This window comes from Chlamydomonas reinhardtii, chromosome 1 (assembly GCF_000002595.2).
Source record: "Chlamydomonas reinhardtii strain CC-503 cw92 mt+ chromosome 1, whole genome shotgun sequence".
Lineage (NCBI taxonomy): Eukaryota > Viridiplantae > Chlorophyta > Chlorophyceae > Chlamydomonadales > Chlamydomonadaceae > Chlamydomonas > Chlamydomonas reinhardtii.
In genome coordinates, this window is record NC_057004.1 from 826,393 (window position 1) to 841,469 (window position 15,077).

At 63.4% G+C, this 15,077-nt stretch overlaps 3 protein-coding genes across 3 annotated transcripts; 1 reads left to right on the forward strand and 2 right to left on the reverse strand.

The window, feature by feature from the left end:
* Positions 1 to 20: 20 nt before the first annotated feature.
* Positions 21 to 6,636, reverse strand: CHLRE_01g004200v5 (uncharacterized protein). The gene is made up of 13 exons (XM_043058167.1): positions 6,206 to 6,636; positions 5,957 to 6,030; positions 5,381 to 5,798; positions 4,013 to 5,178; positions 3,804 to 3,864; positions 3,504 to 3,595; positions 3,111 to 3,305; positions 2,766 to 2,889; positions 2,089 to 2,393; positions 1,623 to 1,797; positions 1,396 to 1,456; positions 1,049 to 1,149; positions 21 to 895 (listed from the first exon to the last, which is right to left on the reverse strand). The coding sequence occupies exons 1-13, from the start codon at positions 6,260 to 6,262 to the stop codon at positions 629 to 631; spliced, it is 3,096 nt and encodes a 1,031-aa protein (XP_042928081.1). The 5' UTR covers positions 6,263 to 6,636; the 3' UTR covers positions 21 to 628.
* Positions 6,637 to 6,762: 126 nt separating this feature from the next.
* Positions 6,763 to 8,268, forward strand: CHLRE_01g004250v5 (uncharacterized protein). The gene is made up of 4 exons (XM_001702086.2): positions 6,763 to 6,892; positions 6,982 to 7,068; positions 7,165 to 7,270; positions 7,467 to 8,268. Exons 1-4 carry the CDS (start codon positions 6,863 to 6,865, stop codon positions 7,586 to 7,588), a joined length of 345 nt encoding a protein of 114 aa, XP_001702138.1. The 5' UTR covers positions 6,763 to 6,862; the 3' UTR covers positions 7,589 to 8,268.
* Positions 8,269 to 8,270: 2 nt separating this feature from the next.
* Positions 8,271 to 15,036, reverse strand: CHLRE_01g004300v5 (uncharacterized protein). The gene is made up of 14 exons (XM_001702061.2): positions 14,829 to 15,036; positions 14,244 to 14,451; positions 13,364 to 13,558; positions 12,492 to 12,650; positions 12,288 to 12,336; positions 11,431 to 11,564; positions 10,954 to 11,076; positions 10,679 to 10,810; positions 10,289 to 10,469; positions 10,070 to 10,116; positions 9,824 to 9,910; positions 9,383 to 9,611; positions 9,121 to 9,197; positions 8,271 to 8,995 (listed from the first exon to the last, which is right to left on the reverse strand). Exons 1-14 carry the CDS (start codon positions 14,930 to 14,932, stop codon positions 8,984 to 8,986), a joined length of 1,737 nt encoding a protein of 578 aa, XP_001702113.1. The 5' UTR covers positions 14,933 to 15,036; the 3' UTR covers positions 8,271 to 8,983.
* Positions 15,037 to 15,077: the final 41 nt, after the last annotated feature.

Sequence of the window (15,077 nt, forward strand, 5' to 3'; positions counted from 1 at the left end):
CTCGCTGCTGGCAGAGGTGGCAGTGCTCAGGCTCAGTGGTTAGCTCCTGCCATGCGGAGGGAGGACTTACTGGCGGGGGGCGGAGGTCACGAGTCCAACTGTCCGAGTTGTCCTTGACACAGGATAGATTCATACCGCTGCCTTGGAAGCCATGATACGGTATAGAGATGCAGATCCACTTGCCAAGCACCGGATAAGAGCATCGGGCCATCAGCTCATGGTAGCTAACCGTATCAACAGGGCCCCATGCGCCGTCCAACACCAGCGCAGCAGTGTAGATAGGAGGCTAGCGCGGACAATGCCCTGTCATCCCTTGTCACCGGACATTGCCGGACGGACTGCGTCGCCCTATGCCCACACACGCGCCCAATCGCATTGCAAGCGTGCGTCAGAGCAGCACTACTCACACCCCACTTTTCGGGAATGGTCAGGCCAAGATGGTAAACAATAGCTTAGTGCGCCATTCAGTTCTTACTTGCTTTACCATTTACAGAAACCCACATTGTACACGGATGACTCGCCTCGGGCATTCTGCTAGGACCCAATTCACAACGCCACCAATACGCACCTACCATGTCTCATTACATCGCCATCTAAGACTGTTCATGCACGTTGCGTCCAAGTGCGTTCACCCATGCCTGACCGATTTATGCGACACCATCTTCCTTGAGGGCGAGCGGCGGCTCAGTCCACCGCGCGTGACGGACCCGTGGATTCCCGCCAGGTTGCGCCCGCGCCCACCTTGGTACGCATTGTCACCCCACGTCACGCCGCCGCCGCCGTGGTGTCCGCCGCCGCCGTGCCCGAACTGCGCCGCCTCCGCCGCCTCTGCCTCGTCCGCCAGCCGCTGCGCCTCCTCCTCCTCCGCCAGTCGCGCCATGCGCTCCGCGTGCACCTGCAAGCAAGCCCCACGGCAGGCACGCGCATGCAATCAGGATTGCAGCTTGAGGCGACGATTGCCAATCCTGCAAGCACTCCCTGGAGCCGCTCACCGCTCCGCTCCCGCGCAGCTGCCCATTTGCCCAGCCGTCACCCGCCCCCGGCCCACCTGAATAGCCTCCTTCAGCAGGTCCCTCAGGATGGCGCGCGGGTACACCAGGCGCATGCGCGGCATCACCGGCGGCCGCACCTCCGGCTCCACGTGCAGGCCTGGGGACGGGGGAGCGGGGCGGTATGGGTTGGTGTGGGAATCCGGGCATGACTACTTTAGGAGTGAAGTGATGGCGGGTGGTGAACAGCGGGGCGGAGGCGAGGTGGCGTCTGGTGTGTGCTAAAAAGTTCTGAGGAGCCGGAGGCAGCTGCCAGCGTTCCTCCACCTGTTATGACTTGACACCAGGCGACAGGGCTATACGCATGCAGGCACACGCGCACTCATCATGCACACGGGCCGCGCACCTGCGTCTCGCAGCATCTTCTGTCGCATCTCCTCGATGGGACGCCGGGCCAGGTACACCGCCTGGGTGGTTGGGTGAGTGGCCATTGAGGTGGGTGAGTGGGTCGGGCACGGGATACCGTACGGTACTCACGTAAGCACTTGACCTGATCGCCGCCCCACAAACACAGCCCACTTCCTTTTCCCTTGAGTGCGCTGCACCGCACAACCACCACACACCGCGCCTCACCTTGTCCGCGCTGTACTTCTCCAGCAGCTTGCGGTGCTCCTTGCGCGCCGCCAGCAGGAAGCGCTCCGCCACCGCCTCGCGCGCCTCGCGACCCACCATTTCCGCGTGCCGCGACAGAGCCTCGTCCTCCTCATCGCCGGGTTCGTGTAGCGCGCCGCGGCCGGGCAGCCGCGACCTGGATGCAGGGGCAGAGGCGGCGCAGGGCGTCGCGTTGGCGCGGTGCAGAGAGGAATGTATGGTAGCGGTACGTTTTCATCCAAAGGGGCGGAGGGCGACTCGAAAGTGCTGCGCGCCCACTAGTGCCCAAGCACCACCCGCAGCCGCCACCCAGTCATACAAACGCCAGCCGCCCCCGCCCCTGTCTGATCCCCACACGCCCCGCCAGCGCGCATGCCGCCAAACACACCATGGCACGCGACACGTGCCCCACCCACCCACCCACCCACCCACCCATGCGCCCGCCCACCTGTCGTACGACCTGCTGCCGCCTCGCTCCAGCCCGCTGGGCGAGCCGGGCATCCCCCCCACCGCCATGCTCTTCTGGCTGGCGCCGGCGTTGCTCTGCCAGTCGCCCCAGCCGCCGCCGAAGCCAGCCGCGCCGGCCGCCCCCGAACGCATAGAATCGCTGGCTAGCATCATGCTGCGCATGCTCTGCGCTGCTGAGGCCCCAGCGAGGCCACCGCCGGTGCGCGAATGCATGGAGCCGTAGCCCGCGGGCATGAGGGCCGAGTCGGGGTCCATGATGTTGACCGACTTGCCTAGCCGCATCATCTGTGAGGTGCGGGCGCCAGGAGTGTGTGGAGTGTGTGTAGGGTGTGGAGTGTGTGGAGTGTGTGGAACGTGAAGGCGAGGATGGGCACAGGCGCGGCGCGGCGCGCGGTGATGGGTGCAGCGCGGGGGGGGGGGTGCAAGGATGTTTGGAAAAGCGGTACAGGATGCACTGAAGACTGCAGACGAAGTCGTTACCACACCACGGGGGGGGGGGGATATGGCATGCATGGTGCTGAGCCATGATATGGCAGTTCCGCTGCAACACCCAACCACCACAGGGCTCCTGCAGCGCCGCCGCCCCGCCCCAGGCCTCATCCCGTCCGCATCAGAAAGCCGCAGCATTCAAGCACCCATCCGCCCACACACACTCACATGCAGCTGCAAGTTGCGCTCGTTGCGCTTGTTGGCGGTGACGATCTCCCGCTCCACCCGGGTGAGCTGGTTGTACAGCGCCGCGCGCTGCAGGTTGCGCACCAGCAGCGCGTTGCGCCAGGAGCTGTGAGGCGGCGAGGGAGGAGGGGGTGGTCAGGACAGGAGCCCATCCTGAGTACGGTAGTCCATATACGGCACAGGCACACCTTCCACTGCCCCTCTCCTCCTCGCTCTACTGCATTGGGATCGGTTTAGTTTAATTTGGTATCTACAACCCCCCCCCGCTTCCCCTCAACTCTTCAACCCTCCATCCTCCAAGCCCCCATTCCTTCCTCCCTGCCTCACGTCTGCAGCAGCTCCACGCCGTGCTTGAGCCGCCGCACGCCCACCACCGCCATGTTGCTGCTCTCCGCGTACTGCATGAAGTCCACCAGCCGCATGGCGCAGCGCTGCCGCAGCGCCACCTTCTGAGTGGCCACGTACGGCATCACCAGCCGCCGCAGCCGCTGCACCAGCTCCACCAGCTCGCGCTGCCGCCGCCTGTGGGTCGGAGTTTTGAGGGCAGAGTATGGGTACGTGCTGTTAGGCGTATGGCCCTTGAGTTTCAGGAGACGGTGGAGTGGACGTGAACGAGACGGCGGATGGAGAGGGATGAGGGAGCACCCATTGAATGCGTGTTTGTGTGGTGGGGAAGGTAAGAGTGCGCGTGTGTGTATACATGCGTGTGTGTGTGCTCACCGCAGCAGGATGCCCTTGTACCACGTGGCTATCCGGACCGCCGCCTCCTTGCGTAGTGCGCGCAGGCTGCGCACACGCCGGTCCTCCTGGACCTGTGTGGTGAGAACGGCGCCAGCGGGGCGGTGCAGCGCACCATACGTGTTGTGGGGAATGCATGTACAAGTCACTGGCACCGTATTGTTATGGGGCTGCCCCCACAGCTGCCCCGCACGCTTGCACTGCACCCCGGTGGCTCCAACACGGCTCCCACACAACCCCCTCACAGCTCCCACACAGCTGCCACGCGGCTGCCACACCCACCTGCTCCGCAATAAACGCCAGTTTGGAGCATAGGCCCACAATGGCCGTCCATCCCCGCTGCCTGCGTTCACATCGACACAGCCGCACATATCATCGTCAAATCGGGCCTGCAAATACCGTGATACCGTCGACATGTACGGCATGCCCCTTACTCCCTTGCCCCAGTGGCCGTGAGCCCATATGCCCCCGCGGCCATGCCCCTTGCGCACCTCTCCTGCAGCTCTGCCGCCGCCTTGGCCTCCGCCTGGCGCGCCTCCTCCTCCCTCCGCTGCTGCGCCCGCACCTCCGCAGCCATAGCGATGGTGCGCCGCCGGTGCTCCTCCAGCGCCCAGGCCCGCTCCCGCACCTCGGCGGCGTGAGCGGCGCGCTCCGCCCGTATCGTCGCGTGCTCTGCAATGAATTCGCGCCTGCGCGTGGGTGAGCCGCCGCTGGCCGGCCGGCTGGACAGCACCAGCCGCAGCCGCCGGCTGTCCACTCCGTAACCCGCCATGCTGCTGCCCACCACGCTTCCCTCCGGGGGCCCCCCATGTGAGCCCGCCGCCGCCCACGCCTGGAAATACCCGCCCAGGCTGCCCGGCTGTGTCCCGCCGCCGTTGGCGTGGGCCCCACTTGCCGTATAAGGGCTGTACGGGCCGTACGCGCTGTGCGGCATGCCGGAGCCCGGGCGGTACGGCGACTGCGGAAGATTGAGGGAGAGGCCGGGGTGCGCGCCGGAACCAGTGGCAGTGGGCGGTGCGGGCGGTGGCGAGTGCGGGTGGCCTGTGCCGGAGGTGGAACCGCGTCCTGGCCCGCTCGGATTCGAGGGCGGATGCAACGGCCCCGGCACGTCCACTGCTGTGAGGAACAGGGTGGAGGTGTGGCTGTCGTGCACGTGTCCGCCCTCGTGCGCCACGGTGGGGTCCGGCACAGGCCGCTCATGTGAATGCACCGGTGCAGGCTGCTGCTGCGCTGCCGTCCACGCCGCGTGGACGCCCGAATCCGGTCTACTGCCACCGCCACCTGCCGCTGGCCCCGCTGGGCCTACCCGTGACCCCGCGCCTACTCGCCCCGTGCTCCGGCCCAGTGCCGGCATAGCTGACGCCGGACGCCGGATCGCGCCGGGGCCGTTGATCGGCATGCGGTCGCCAATGCCGAAGGTGGGCCCTGCGAGCGCTGTCCCTGGGTTGTCGCGAACGTGCAGGTTACGGATGCCGTGGTCGCGCAGCGTTTCAATAGTCATCTGAAGACCGTAGGGCAGCGAGTGCGGCATAATGCTGCGGCGGTTGGAAGCGATGAAGTTGACGGGTGGCGGCGCGCCGCTGTTGGCTTCAGCCGCGGCCGCGGCGGCGGCGCGCTGCTCCTCCAGCTGCTCCGTTTTGGCCTTGTCCGCCTTGCGCTGTGTGGTGGAGGGAGATTTTGCAGGAGCCGGCGTAAGTTTCAGCAACAGGCAAGCAAACACGTATGCCCCTACAAGCACAATAGCTTGCCGAATCCTCGATTCCTGTCCCTGTCTGTGTACGCTCAGGAGGAAACACGCCCCGATACGCAACGCACCCGCGCTGCCGCATGAGCGCCCAGCACCTCAGCGTCATGCTCACCTGTGCCAACTCGGGATGCGCCCGGTAGAACTCAATCTTGGCGGACAAAGCTCGCGACGCGCCTGGAGCTGCCGACTTGATACGGCGAGGCTTCAGCAATTCTGCCCGGATCCTGCTCTCCTCGTCCATCGTTGCTGCCGGTCCCGCCGCCACGCCAACTGCGCCACTGGACGACGCCCGCTGGCCCTGGCCCTGGCTCTGCAGCGCCATTTTCCGCCGACTGTTTGCTGCAGCCAGCGCCGCCGTCCGACCGCCATCTGGGTCGCTGCCTCCACCCCCGCCGCCACCCGCTGCCGCGCCATGCGTGCCACCCCGTGCGCCCTCGTCCGCTGGAAGGGCGTTGCCGCGTGCCTGCGCTGTCTTCTCCGCTTGGTAGCGCTGCAGCAAGTCCTGGATGGAGCGGAACCGGTTATCGAAACTGCAGAGGATGAAGAGGAGGAGGAGCAGGAAGGATAAGGAGCAGTGTGCAATGAAACTACTGTGATAGTGGGCGGCCCAAGTGTAAAGCTGTGTGACACGTATACATAGGTGCATGTGCGTCAGTTCCCGCGTCAGCCTGCACTCCAACAAACCCACTCTTTCAGCAGGACGTTGGCATCCTCTTTAGCCGCGTCACGACGGGCGCCCGTAGGCGCCTCCACGACACGACTCTGCATGTGATACAAGTGTGGGATAGGTGTGGGCGACGCCAACGCTTGAGGCGACCGGGCAACACGGACAGCAGAGCAGCTGCACGGGCCCCTCTGCCCAAAACACGCTCGCCAGCGGACAAGGGCCCTCTGTAGTGCCCCCTTGCTGGCCTTCACCTGCCTATCCAAGCCTCACCTCTCCAAATTTCACCCTCCCAGGCCTCGACACCTCTGGTTCGGATGCTCGCCGCATCCGTCCGTGCGCAGCGGCGTCCGAGACAGTTGCTAGCGAGGGGGTGCGTCCGCTAGGTCACGTCCGTTAACGGGCCGCGGCGCCCGCAAGCTCCCCCCACCAGACAATTGTGCTGCTTGAGGCCCACGACAATGGACTTGCAGCGTACGCAGATGGTAGAGGCGCGCAGCACAAGCGGGCTGGTCAAAATGCGAATGTGTGTGTCCTAGTCCACTGATTATTGCATTCTGTATGCATCAAAGCAATCACCGCGCCAATATGGCATAGTGACATCAGGTAATTTGTGTATGTCCTTGCGATTATTCGTTACCAGCTGCAGCGTTGTCGGTATGCACAGATGAAATTCAAGAATTAGAATCAAGCCTTCAAGACGCATTCACCACTTTAACAGCCGGAAGCCACTGTCAGCAGTTCCGCAATTGGGACCTGACTTTTCGATCGGCTACCGCACTCCCGTTTGCATCGCACCCCTGCCTAATATTACCTATCAATACTAGTATCTTATCACGTTGCTCTGCTCCTCCAATAGCCCTGGAAAGGACCTCGAAGCTCTAGACTTGTTTCGCGCAGAACCTTGCCTTTCATTGGGGGCCTGCAGCCATGGAGGGGGTAGATCCCGCTGTGGAGGAGGTGCGTGGGTCTTGGCCAAATCGGTTGACGCAGCTCGCGTGGCGAGGACATGCTGGTTGACCTGCTATGAATCGGGGCGCGCTCTGCAGGCGGCCTTCGTGGCAGACGACGTTAGCAACATCATCAAGGAGTCAATTGATGCAGTGCTGCAAAACCAGCAATACAGCGAGGCGAAGGTGCGTGTGCAGCGTGCTCGACCCTCCCGTGAACGCTCTCACCTTCACAAGGACAACTTTTGACGTTCCTGCATGGTTGCTGCTGGGTATGTTCAGGTTAGCCAATGGACGTCGAGCTGTCTAGAACATTGCATAAAGCGCCTCACAGCGTTGAATAAGCCGTTCAAGTACGTGGTGACCTGCATCATCATGCAGAAGAACGGTGAGGCTGGGGGGCACACTATGCCCCGTACGCGTGTCACCACCAATGGGGTAATATAGCCATTGTTGTGCACTGCAGCAGTCGGAAGCTCGTATACACTTTAATGGTGGGCGGAGGCGTGAAGCGGCCACTCTTGCCACCATCGTGCAGTACGCTGCCTGGTGCAACTGAGATGCTGACGCCTGCATTCTCACAGGCGCGGGCCTGCACACGGCGGCATCATGCTGGTGGGACAGCACGACCGACGGGAGCCGCACCGTGCGGTGGGAGAACAAGAGCATGTACTGCATCTGCACGGTGTTTGGTCTGGCGATCTGAGGCGCGCTGTCGAACGGCAGGGAAGGATTGACGTCTCGGAAGAGGAGAAGTGGTCCGAGGAGAAGAGCTGTGGCGCAGGGCGCCCTGGTAGCGGTTTGTGAGGCCTTCTGCACGATGGACTGTGCTAAACGCTGAGCCAAGCAGAGCGCAGTGGCGAACTCCGCGCTACGGTATTCACGGCAAGGAAGCGCGGGGAATGGAGGTACGCTGTGCCGTTGCAAGGAACACGCGGCGTCGGCAAACAGCACGGCTCCAGCCGGGGTGCTGCTGGGTCGACACACACGCAGATGGGGGCAGCATGCTTGATTGGAGGCAGATGCGTGAATCTGAATGCGCGCTGTACGGGTGTCATGTGAGAGCATGTGTATGACGGCAGGCTTCGGGATTACCTTTGCGTTGACAATCACGTCTGCCAGGATAGTATTGTGCAGTAAGGCTGGCGGCAGGGCCATGGGTGTGTGGGGGCGTGGGGATGCAGCAATTGTTTTTCCCCGAGTGCGCTAGGTGGAATGAGTGCAGATGGGTGGTGGGGTAGGTGCGACCGCATTCGTGGGCGGAAATGGTGCAACAGGAGGTGCAGGAGGTGTACAGAAGAGAGCGTGATGAGCGCTTCCAGTGTGCCAGGTTTTCGGCGTGCAAAACGGGTTGGCAGAATGGCAGTTGGGATCAGAGAGTCTGCGGAACGTCTTCTTAAAGAGCTTCAGCGGCTCCCCACCGCCGCACGTGTGCAGCTGCGTCCCATCCCGTTCTCGCTTCCTTGCGACTACCGCCTAGCATGGCTTCATGACTTTCTACGCGGGCGCCAAGTTGCTGGCGCCCCTTTATCTAATTAATCCATGTGCTGGACTTCGCACCGCCTGTTCCCCCGCGTCTTGTGCCGCCCGTGACCCATCCTCCACCGTCAAGACCTAGTCATCCTGTCAATGGGCATGTCGTCTCCCCGTTCCTCGTCTACATTGACCGTCAAGTCACCCCTATGATTCACACTCGCAGTGAAAGACATCTGTCAGAAACAGCATCCACGACACTCCACGCCAGTAAAACACGACACAATAGCGCGCAGGCTCGTAGCCCCCGAATAACGCGTTGACATCCGTGACGTGTGCTCTTCGCTCAAAAACGCAAGGCCGTGCACCTGGTGGAATCACTGGCCATGCATGCACAGACGGCGGTGCAGCTGAGGTGCTGCTCTTTATGCATGCAGCCGCATCGCGTGCATGATCCGGACTCGCTCTCGCTACTCCGCGAGCACGATGCTGATCAGGAAGCACATCAAACTCCCCCACAGCACGCTGCTTCCCGGTAGCGACGCACGCCGCGGCCCCATGCGCAGCAACCTCTGACAGCTAGTCTCAGCTGCCGCAGTCGGGACCGCAAGTGGTGGACAAGGCCCGTTTACTTCTTGGCCTGCGAGCAACGCGGCAGAGTGAATTGTCAGCGCACACGCGGCATAGTTCAATGTCAGCGCACATGGCACACGAAGCACAGCACGAGCAAAGTCTTACTGCATACGGTGTGCGCGAAACGCTCACCTTCTTGGCAGCCGGCTCGCCGTTGGCGGCGGCGGCGGCGTCGTAGGCCGAGTCGTGCACGCCGGCCACGGCGCGGCCTGTGATGGTGGCAACCGGGCACACGGCAAGTCATAACAATGGGCCGCACAGCAACAAGGCAAGCGGTCGATGCCTCAGCGTTGTGCTTGTCACTTCCCAGTACATCAAACAGTCCCCCCCCCCCACTGCCGACAAGCGCCCAGCATTTTCCCTGGCCACGTGGCCCACTACCGACCACACTCACCCGAGGGGTCCTCCTTGCCAGCCCAGGTGGCGTCCCACAGCGCGGCGGTGGCGGTGGAGCAGGCCACCGAGGGGCCGCCCGGCACCGTCTCCACGGCGGCACGCTGGGGGAAGTGGGTCTCGAAGATGCTGCGGTACCAGTACGCCTCCTTGGTGCGGGGCGTGTTGTCGGGGTACCGATGCGCGGCCGTCTTCATCATGTCGTCGCTGACCTGGCTGTCCGCGTGCGCCTGCAGGTGAACGCATTTGGGTAGCCGGCACAGTCACGCGAGCCAGTTGCCCGTCGCGCGCTTGGAAATCATGGCACGGCCCCAGGGTTGCATCTGCAACAGCCCGAGCCAGCGCGCCCCGAGCCAAATCATGGACTGCTCCCGGATTGCATCCTCCACCAGCACGCTACCACCACGCCACCACCACCAGTCCCACCAGTCCCTTCGCCCACCTTGAGGCCGTCGATCCAGTTGTAGCCCACGCCGTCGCTGAACTGCTCCTTCTGGCGCCAGAGCACCTCGTTGGGCAGGTAGGGGTCCTGCACGCGAGGAGAAATCATATTGGCGGCCGCAAAATGCCTGAGTCCAAATCACCGTCATTGTAGTGCGGGCCAGTGCCAGTACCATGCACCCCGCCATGCTATACGCCACATGGTGACATGGCTGCCCGCACATAAGCTTCCCGTCCATGCCCTCACCTCGGGGGTATCGAAGGCTTTCCGGAGGATGTACTTCTCGATGCGGCCTGCAGGGACAGCAGAGGCCGGCCAATCAGGTCAGTCCCACGTCTCACACCCTTCAGCGCGCTCCCTCCCTCGCCCCACCTTCCCTGCCCACCATCCTCAACCCGTGGACCCGCAAAGGGTCTGAGCCCGCGACGCGCGCTGCAGCTACGCCCCGCCACCATGGGCACCCACCCTTGCTCTTGTCAATCATCTTCTCGGCGGGGTCGATCTCCATGGCCACGTCCAGGAAGTGGCGGTCCAGGAACGGCACGCGCGCCTCCACGCCCCAAGCCATGGTGGACTTGTTGGCGCGCAGGCAGTCGTACTTGTACAGGTCCTGGATCTTGCGCACAGTCTCCGACTGGAACTCCTCCTGCGGGGGTTGGACAGAGACAGACACAAAGAGGCCGGCCACGGTCAAGCTGCTGCTGGGTGTACTGCGCTCCACTGTGCTGTGTGTGATGCGGTTTTCAAGCCGCTGCACCCTCGGGTGCGATTGATGCGGTGTACCAGCACTCCACACCGCCGCGCCGCTCCTATGGCCCCAGCCCAGTGTCCCGTCCGGCGCCCGAGCCGCCGCACCTTGTTGGGCGCCTTGTGGAAGTACAGGTAGCCGCCGAACACCTCGTCGGAACCCTCGCCTGACAGCACCATCTTCACGCCCAGCGCCTTGATCTTGCGGCTCATCAGGAACATGGGCGTGGAGGCGCGGATCTGCAGCCAGACACACGGGGCCGCGAGTCAGGCATACGGCGAGCTTGCAACCATGGACAGCGCACCTCGACACAGCCGCCGTGAGCCCATCCCGCGGTGTACCCCACAGCCCTCTTCCCCGCCCCCCCCCCCCCATGACTTACGGTGGTGACGTCAAAGGTCTCAATGTGGTAGATGACCTCGCTGATGGCGTCAATGCCCTCCTGCACCGTGAAGTGGAACTCGTGGTGGTCGGTGCCCAGGAACTCAGCCACCTGGGCGCCAGCCTGCACAGGGCGAGGGAACGAAACACGACATTGCATATAGAATGGTATGGTCAGTCATGCCAGTCGGTTCGATAGCGTTCGGATGGCGACATCAGCGCGCGCCGCTGCCGTTAGCAAGTGTGCCACGCAGCTCCGCCTTTCCTGCCGCATCGGACTGAGCTCACAGTCGCCCCGGCCCAGCCCTCCATGCTGCAATCCCCACCCGCCTCAGACCCGCTCCATGCATGCCGGCCGCTGTCTCGCTGCTGCCACGCCGCTCCTCCCGTCTGCTCTGCGCCTGCTAGACGCCCTCCTGGCATGAACGGCTACCTCCCGCCCCCCCCCCACCCCACCCCTTGTGCTGCCCGCACGTGCCTTCAGGTCAGGGCTGCCGGGCAGGCCCACGCAGAAGCTGTGCAGCTTGCCCCACACGCTGCCCTCACGCTTAATCTTGCGCGCCGCGATGGACGCCACCAGCGAGCTGTCCAGGCCGCCCGACAGCAGCACGCCTGTGGGCGCCGAGCGGAAGGAGGCGTCAGCGGGTGGTACGGAGCCTGCTTCTGTTGCAACTTGATGCGGTCAGCCCAGCAGCCAGCCCAGCCGAAGGCCCATTTGCTTACTGTTGCCGGCCATCCCCTTTCATTTTCAACCACATCTCTAGTTGTACGAAACAAGGACGCGTTTGCAGTACTGCGAGCACCGAGCACTGAGTTGCCTAAGGGCATACCCATTCCTGGTATTCTGCTTGCCCCTCAGCTTGAAGTGCTCCCAGCACGCTCAACTGACACATGCACCACACGCAATCACACATACACACACGACGTCCAATTAAGCCCACCACCCTTGACCACACCCGCACGGGTTGCCAAGCGGCGGACGAGCATGTGTCGTTGCGTGGCTGCGCATCCGTGCGGGTCTGGCCGAGGGATTCGCTGAGCACGGGTAAATGGCTTCGCCGAACGCGCTTCACCCTGCGTTTTTGTCGCCGAGTGATGCCTTTGACGTGGCGCACATCCCTCCGTAACATCCCATCAAGCGCGCACGCGGCCACACAAGCACACACGTGCAAGCATGCACTCAGACATATGATGCACCGCGCACAAGCCACATACATAGCATCGAGCCAAGAGCCGCCGCCCGTATCCCGCCTCCACACGCGCACATGGCGCTGCCCAAACGACCGCGCTGTCCTGGCTTTCCCCCACCCGGTTCCGACCGCTTCCAGGACTTACCGAACGGCACATCCGACATCATGCGCTTCTCCACGGACTGCTCGAACGCCTGCATATGGAGGTTGTGCACTCGTCAGCCATGATGCCAGGCACCCCTTACCGCAGTCAGCTCTCTAGCGTCCCGCTCTTCATGCCAGTCCCGCTGCCAGTCCCATCCACGGCCATGTTTCAAGCGTCACATGCCTCCAACACCGATCACCGCACCTGACGCAGCGCGACGGGGTCGTAGGGAGCGCTGGGGAAACGCTGCGGCTTGGCCTCGAAGTCCAGGAAGTACTTGGGGTTGTAGTAGCGGGTGAACTCACCCGTCTTGGAGTTGTAGAAGTGCCCGGGAGGGAACTGCTGGAAGCGGGTGCAGTCATCCTGCGGGGGGCGGGACGATGGGGTGCAGGTGCTAGCTGGGGTCAAGAGAGCGCTGCGGTGCAACTCTGTGCGGAGCTGGTGCCAACCACAGAATGGAGGATGGGCGCGTGAAGCGTGGCGGATGGGCGCGTGAAGCGTGGCGGATGAGCGCGTGCAGCGTGGCAAATGCATGCGCAGCAAGCAGGCGCGCAAGGGGAATCTTGGCGGCAGTGTGTGCGCGGGATGCTGTGTGCGAGAAGGCGGCGTGTTGGATGACAGTGCTTCGACATGGCAGGACGGTGGCTCAGTAAACAAAGCATTATTTCTGAGGTCAGGAGTCCCGGACTGTTATTCTCCTCATCACCACGTCCTCGGAATGCATGCGATGGATACATGCGTGCTGCTTCCCGCCCTGCCCAGCGCTGGCTGTGCGAGGCCCCGGCCTGGCAGAGGTCGGGCAGCCGTGCGCCTCGCTCGTGACGCTCCTTGTGTATTACCAACTGTTGTCCATCCCCACCAACTCCTTTCTTTCCGCTACCCTGTACGACTCAACTGGCCTTCTGGCCTTCCGCGCCCGCACCTCCCCCGCGACACCTGCCGCCATTTCAGCGCCGCTTTGGCCGCCCCAGCCATCCTCCCACGACCCCATCCCTTGCCCAACTTCCGCCACTTCTGGCCTCGCTGCCCGCATCCCTTACCCCACCCCACTCCAATCCCGCGCCTCGCATGCGCACCTTCAGGCACTTCATCTCGCTCGACAGCCACACGCTGCCGTCACGGCCCCAGCCGATGTACATGCAGGTGATGCCAATGGGGTCGCGCGCGGCGTAGAAGGTGTTGTTGCGGGTGTCCAGCACCACGAAGGCGAAGAAGCCGTCCAGCATGGAGGCCACCTTCTCGCCGTGCAGCTCGTACAGGTGGCTAATCACCTGCACATAGGGCGTTTCGGTTAGGTGCCGAGTCTGAATCGCTGGCTGCGCCCGCCGACCCCAGTGTCGCACTGCGCGACAACAGGGCCTGTGCACGCCTGCGGGGCATTGCTTCCCGCGCCATCCCTGCCGACCCCGATAGGCCGCAGCCCGGCTTGGCCTGCCAGTGCTCTGCCCTGCAGCGGCTCCGCCACTGCGCCCCACAGAAAAGCGCCCTCGGATTAAATCACGTCAGGCCCTGCTCTCCAGCTGCGCCCGCGCCAGGATGCATGCCAGGGGCCTCGAGCTACACAATCGGCGCGCGCCTTGCTGACCCACACTCGCTGTAATCGGCTCCGGTCGCCCGCGCCAGAACTGCGCCGACAGATCGTGCTCCAGAACCCGCAGGGCCGCTGCGCCCTGCCCCCGTTCAGTATGCTGCTCACTGCTGGAGAGCTGCTGCTGTTCGCCTAATGGCTTGTAGCGCCTCCTCAATGCTGCACTTCAAAGGCAAGCTGCGGCGGGCCTGTGACCGGGCGCCGTGCTCGCGGCCTGTGCTGCCTCCCGGCAGGTGCTGGAAGCCCACCCGGCAGCTGCTGGAAACCCAGCTTCCCCCTCCCCCTCGTGCCTCCACCTCCCCCCTCGGTTATGCCGCAATCCTGGCAGCTTAACCCAGTGCATCCGTGTGGGGTGCATGTCCCCGTACCTCGCAATCGCTGTTGGTGGCGAACTTCTTGCCGGGGCAGGCATCCGTGATCTGCTGGCGCAGCTCCTTGTAGTTGTAGATCTCACCGTTCACGGTGACCACGATTGTGCGGTCCTCGTTGAACAGGGGCTGGTCACCCGAGGCGGGGTCCATAATCGCAAGGCGCTCATGGGCAAGGAAGTTGTTGCCGAACTGGTGCATGCCAGACCTGTCAGGGACATGTCAAATATAACGGAGAACGCGTCGAACAGGGCTAAACCTGGTATATGCACCCGGAGATGCAACAGGGAGGCGGCGGAACGAGGCCGATTGACGTGCACAGGGTGCACCCCAGGTCGCTGCTACTGGCCCAGATCACGTCCAAGGCAAATGGGCGCGCTCTAAGGCCCCGGGCAAGGGTGCGCCCCTGCGCGGTATGCCCCCTGTCACCCCGCGCGATGGACACCGGACCCCCAGTCGCTCGCCGACCGATTGCCGAGCCCACATTGCGACCGGATTTGCCACATAGAGCGCTAATTGAATGCGTTTGGATCGGCTGAGCGCTTCCGCATGCCTGCTCTTTGCGGCGCTGCATCCCACGCTTACCAGTCGGGGCCACGGTGACGCTGGCGACGGCTCAGGGCCAGCACCCTCGAGCGCATAGCCTGGCTGTCATCCGTCGTGTTGAGGACGGCAAGAATGCCGCACATTTTTGAGTGCTACCCGCACTCCCCAAACTCTATAAGAATTTGGCTACCGTAAGAGCCCTACCCAAAAAGATGTGTGTGCCCAGCGTAGTTTGGGCGTAAAGGAAAGGAATCCATCGGCCCTGCTGCGCGCGGAAAGACAGTTGCA